General features: G+C 50.5%; 1 protein-coding gene across 1 annotated transcript in view; it reads right to left on the bottom strand.

Annotated features, from left to right (window-relative positions):
* CCDC114 (coiled-coil domain containing 114) overlaps positions 1-5,940 on the bottom strand; it is a 32,078-nt gene extending 26,138 nt beyond the window's left edge. The window contains exons 1-4 of the mRNA XM_008569264.1: positions 5,844-5,940; positions 4,623-4,782; positions 3,328-3,424; positions 2,971-3,160 (exon numbers count right to left, since the gene is read on the bottom strand). Of these exons, the coding sequence (XP_008567486.1) occupies positions 2,971-3,160; positions 3,328-3,424; positions 4,623-4,782; positions 5,844-5,879 (483 nt within the window). The 5' untranslated portion in view covers positions 5,880-5,940. The remainder of the gene's footprint in view (positions 1-2,970; positions 3,161-3,327; positions 3,425-4,622; positions 4,783-5,843) is intronic.
* Positions 5,941-6,085: the final 145 nt, after the last annotated feature.

Consider the following 6,085-nt stretch of genomic DNA (forward strand, 5'->3'; position numbering starts at 1 on the left):
ACACTGAGGGTTGCGATCCGTTGCCAGACACGGAAAAAGACAAAAAAAAAAAAAAAGAATCTCCAAAGTGATGTGTCCTTTTGTATGTTAATAAGTTAACTGATGGCTGGCAGCCTCTAGGTAGCTTTAGGATGGGGGCTGGTCACCAGAAAGGCCAAGGTGGGATCAGAGGGTTGGAACTTCTCAGCCCACCTCCTGGGAGGGGAGAGGGGCTGAAGGTTAAGTTGATGACTAATGGCAAATGATTTAGTCAGCTCGTAATACCAGGGTCAAGGGTTCAGATCCCCTTACCAGCCAGCTGCCAAAAAGAAAAAAAGACTGGGTTCAGAGGGCTTCTGGATAGCTGAACACATGGAGGATCCAGAAGGATGGCAGGCATAGAAGCTTTGCACCCCTTCCTCTATACCTCACTTTACAAATCTCTTCATTTGTATCCTTTGTAATGCCCTTTATGATAAATGGATAAATAGAAATAAGTGTTTCCCTGAGTTCTGTGAGCTGTTTTAGCAAATTAATCAAACCCAAGGAGGGAGATGTGGGAACCTCGATTTACAGTCAGTCAGACATTCCAGAGGCTTGGACTTGAGACTGGCAACTGTTATCAGGGACTGAGCCCTTAACTTGTGGGATATGACACTATCTCTGGGTAGATGGTGTCAGAATAGATTTGAGTTAGAGGACACCCAGCTGGTGTCTGCTGCAGAATTGATTGCTTGCTTGGTGTATGGGGGAAAAATCCCACACATCTGGTTGCAAAAGTCTTCTGTCTTTATTGTTGTTGAGTGAGAGTATAAGAAAAGCACTTTGGTTTCTTCATGTCTATATTCTTAAACTAGTATCAGGAGTGTGTTATTAGAACACGGTGGGAGAAAACTATGTAATTTCTCTACATATTCTGAATATAGTAAGCTTTCTCATTTATCTCCCATGTCTCTTAACAGCCCTTCCATATTACCCATCTTTCTGTCTCTGCAAGATTCTGAATGACTTCTTAACAAATTTTTTTTTCTTTTTTCTTTTTTTTTTTTTTTCGGTTGGCCAGTAGGGGGATCCAAACCCTTGACCTTGATGTTATAACACCACGCTTTAACCAATTGAAAGAACCAGCCAGACTGAACAAATTCTTTCTTCAGCTTTTATTTGGCTTATTGTCTGTCTCCCCTGACAGAATACAAACTAAATGAGAGCAAAGGCCCTTGTCTGTTTTGCTCACTGCTGTGTCTGCAACACCTAGGACAGTTCCTGGAACTTAGTAGGAACTCAATAAATATTTGTTTAATGAATGAATTTCTTGACCTCATGGGGAACTTTACAGAGCTCTACTCTGGGCACTCTGTCCCCCACCTGATTTGCAATTATACATAATTTCCTAGGTCAAAAGAATCCGTGGAGTAAGGGGAATAAAATCATCCTGCTTGGGCCTGACTGGTGAGTTTACACGAATTCACCTTCCAAAAGGCAGCTCAGGATGATATTGAGGGCCATACAAACAAATAGATTAATTGAAAGTCGAATGCAAATAAAACTATGGACCATGTAGACAGAATAATAGCCCCAATATGTCCATGTCCTCATCACTGGAACCTGTGAATATGTTGTTACTTTAAATGGCAAAAAAATAAAATGGCAAAAAATAGTTGGCAGGGGTGATAAAGTTAAGGATTTTGAGATGAGGAGATTATCCGGGCTTATCTGAGTGGGTCGATGTCATCACGAGGATCATTATAAGTGAAAGAGGGAGGCAGGAGAGTCAGAACCAGAAAAGGAGATGAGACAACAAAGGCAGAGGTCAGAGTGATGCAGTATAAGAAAGTCTCATCCAATCATTGTTAGCTTAGAAGATGGAGGAAGGAACCGTGAACCAAGGAAAGCAGGTGGCCTCTAGAAGCTGGAAACGGCAAAGAAACAGATTCTCCACTGGAACCTCCAGAAGGAACGCAGCCCTACTGACACCCTGATTTTACCCCAGTGAAACCCATTTCAGTCTTCTGACCTCCAGAACTTTCAATATAATTAAGTTGTGTTATTTTAAGCCATCAAGTATGTGATAATTTGCTAGAGCAGGAATAAGAAACTAATAGAGATCACCAAGATACAAAATAACATAGACCACCAAGAAACTAATACAGACCACCAAGACCACAAACTCCTGTTTGTGACCCACTCATGTGCAAGAAAACATTTGGTCTAGACAAGCAGGTGTTTTTAATGAAGAGTAGAATAGAAAATAGCAAAATGAATCCCACACAGAAGAAAGTAAGTAGTATTTGCTGAAACTTCTGTTTCAGATATATGTGTGTGTGTTTACATCTGTATGCGTCTTAGTGTGTATGAACTGCATCACAGTTCATGGTCATAAAAACTTGAAAGAAAACTGGCCTGAAAAAATTGTACTGTTTTCAAGGTCAAATAGCAAGGTCTTGAAGCCGATGGGATTAGAAATCTGTCTAGATTCTTTTTTTTTTTTTTTTTTTTTTTTTTAAAAGATGACCGGTAAGGGGATCTTAACCCTTGACTTGGTGTTGTCAGCACCACGCTCAGCCAGTGAGCGAACCGGCCATCCCTATATGGGATCCGAACCCGTGGCCTTGGTGTTATCAGCACCGCACTCTCCCGAGTGAGCCACAGGCCGGCCCGAAATCTGTCTAGATTCTGCTGCATCCACTTTTTGCAAATGAAGAAACTAGGGCCCAGAGAGGTGAAACACTGCCCATGGTCACATGGCTCTAATGTGGCAGAGACAGGATTCTAACGCAGGTTTTGCTGACTTCAGAAGGCAAACCTTTCCTGCTTAACTGCACCCTTACTGAATACCTGGGACTGTGCTAAACAATCATATTCCTACTGTACACAACTCCATCAGGTGGATACTTTCAATAGCCAAATTTTTCAGATGAAGAAGTTAAGGCTCAGAGAGGTTACAATATTTGCCCCTAAGTAGAATCCACAGAACCTGGTCTCAAAACCTACCTGCCTGTCCAGGGCTCTGGCCTGCTCCTGCAGCTCCTCGACCTCGTCCTGCACTCTGGTCCGGCACTTCAGCAGGCGGTCCATGTTCTCCAGTAGTTCACTGTCCCGAAGCCGCTTGACCTGGCTCTGGGCAATGCTGATCTGTACCTGGAGCCTGGCCCGCACCTGCTCCAGGTGCTGGATCTCCTCGCTGCCCAAGCACAGAGGTAGAGGAGAGGCCAGCAAGAAGGCAGAGCGCAACATCACTAAAGGCTGGACACATTTGCCCCTGCCATCCCCCCTCTGAACCAGGAGTCTGGGCCCCAGCCCCTGTAGCACTGTACTCCCCAGCTAGGGGAGCCCAGGTGCTCAGCTCACAGTTGCTTGTTGATGCGCTGGTGTACTTCCTTGCTGTAGGCCCTTCTTTCCCCCTCCATCACCTTGCATTGTCGCTGCAGTCTGCTCAGCTCCCAATCTACTGAGGGCAATGAACTCAGCAGGGATCCGGTGGCTAGCCCCTTCCTCCCCAGGATCTAGGAAGTCTGGCGTACCTTTAGGATCTCACAAACTGGCCCACCCCACTGCAGACCCAGCCCCCAACAACCCTCTAGGACTGTATCTCAGTTCCTGTATCTCTCAAGCTTCTTCATCTCTTCATACTCCCTATACCCCGAACTGACCTGGGTTCTTTCCCGTAAACCCACTCCCACCACGATTTGGACACATGTTCCCCCACTAGAAGGTGCTCCTGGGAGGCCTCTCTGTCCTCTGGCACAGGACCTGGAACTTGGGAAACCTTCTACCCCCACTATCAGCAGTCCTCAGCCCCATCCTCCTGCCTCCTCACTCCTCCAAGAGTGGCCTATCCCCTGGACTCAGACCTCATCCCCTCCTGCCTGGATCATCACCCCAGCCTTTTCCCCAACTTCTGACCTATCCTCACAGTCCCCAAGGGTCTTTCTACACCTGGATTGGACCCTGCCCCTCCCCTGCTTACATGCCTTAAATGGTGCCCCAGAACCCTAAGAACAAAATCCCAGCTCCTCAGCCCGGCCTTCAAGACCCCACGTGACCCGACCCTACCCACCTCTCCAGTCTTGCCCACCAGCTCCCCACGTCCCAAGGCCTAGTAGTTCTCAACCAAGGGTGATTCTGCTCCCCAAAACATTTGGCAATGTCTGGAGACATTTTTGATTGTCAAGACTTGTAGGGGAGGGAAAGTGCTACCAGCATGTAGTGAATAGAGGCTAGGGATACTGTTAGGCATCCTACAACACACAAGACAGCCCCCGACAACAAAGAATTATCCCAACCCAAGTGTCAACAGTACAGACATTGAGAAACCCTACTCTAGCCCCATGCTGGAACACCATTCTCTGTTCTCTCTGTTTCTAACCTTCCCTTCCTTCTCCCCTTGGCAATTCCCGGGAGAAGTTCTGGGCCCCACTCAAACTTCTCCTACTGCCAGAAGTCTTCCTGACCCACCCCACTGCCCAAGATTGGCCCACCCATCTACCTCACGCCACCTCTATTCGGACTTAAGTCTGTTCCCCCCTAGAGGGCGCTCCTGGAAGGACTCTCTGTTCTCAGGGCCCCGGCCTACAGGACCTGGAACTCGGGAAATCTAAGGACAGGAAAAGAATGAGTGAATGAAAGGAAGAATTATGAATTACCCAATCCCTCCAGGAAGCCCTCGCTTCCATCCTCGGAGCGGGTGATCCTTGCAGAGAATCCCAAAGGCATCTTGCAAAAGAGGGCGAGACTCCTATAAGTGCGGACACAGGACGTTTCATACAGCGGGCAGGAAACGGCCGGGAGGAGAGTGGCGACGAACTGCAAGGGACCGGGAATTAAAAGAGGGTAACCCTAGAACCACTCTGGCCTCTCTTTGAATCTCAATTTCCCCGAGGTGTTGGAGTAGGTCATCTCTCAGGCCTCTCCCCACACCTTTTCCCACCTCCTCGGTCTTGCGTCTCGGCTCTGACTCTGGAGGTGGGGGGCAGGTCCCCTGGGCCCTCGGTATCTCCGAGGCCGGGCTGTTTGGTCACAGAGGAGGGGGAATCCCCGGCCAGCTGTGGGGGCGGTGAGGCCCAGGCCCTATCTGGGGTGCTTGACCTGTCCTTGATGCTCCAAGTTCAGTGTTGTGGTCTCGTTACTGGGGAGATAAGGGACCAATGAAGCCTGAGGACAGCGGCCGGGGCGGGACCGAGACCGCGGGGAGGGCCTGCGAGTGAAAGACCAGCGGGACTCTGGGGACTTAGAATTGATGTGCTGGGGAGTCCTGCGAGGGGCGGAGCTAGAAGGCTGCAGGGGCTGCGAGGGGCGGGGCTGGGACGGATGCGGCTGCGAACCCGCGGGCTGCTGGGGGCCCGAGAAGGGTGGGGCTGCTGGGGGCTGCGAGGCGTGGGGCTGAGAAGGGAGTGGGAGGGCCCTCGAGGGGTGGGACTTCGGGGCTGGCGAGGGGCGGGGCACAGGTCCTGTAAAGGGTGGGCTACAAGGGGCGAGATTGGAGAACATGCGAGGAGCATAGTGGGAGGGCGGTGAGGCGAGAGTGTCCTAACAAAGACGTACGAGGGGCGGGCTAAACAGCAAGCGCTCAGGCTCGAAGGGCCTGTAGGCGATCGGGATGGTCTGTATGGGGAGCACGGGGCTGTGATGGTTTCAGGGGTGTTGAGGGCTTGTGAGCAGCGGACTGTGTGTTTCCGGAAGGGAGAGGCAGGAGCTGAAAGACACTGGAAGAAAACATCTGGAAAGGTTGGGGGTAGGCCAAGTTCCTTCAGGGCCGGATCTGAGAGGTGCCTGTCTTAAGCTGATTAAACCCACGTTATCTTAAGGATTCATTAGTAGGGTTCGGTGCCGAAGCCGGGAATTGCGAGTGGAGGGAGAGAACTCACCACCGCCTCAGGATCGCGCAACGGCTCACTACGCATGCGCGGCCAACGGCCAGCCTCCAAAGCCACAGCCAAAAACCCTCGGACGCCTACCGCGTCTGCGCACTGAGAGGCGGAAGTGGGCGGGGCTCCGGCGCTGCGAGCAACCACCTTTTTCCGGCCACACCCCCGCCCCCACACGTGTGGTGTGTGTCCTGCCCCCCCTCCCTCCCTCTCTCTCTCTCTCTCTCTCTCTCTCTCTCTCT

This window comes from Galeopterus variegatus, unplaced genomic scaffold (assembly GCF_000696425.1).
Source record: "Galeopterus variegatus unplaced genomic scaffold, G_variegatus-3.0.2 Scaffold486, whole genome shotgun sequence".
Lineage (NCBI taxonomy): Eukaryota > Metazoa > Chordata > Mammalia > Dermoptera > Cynocephalidae > Galeopterus > Galeopterus variegatus.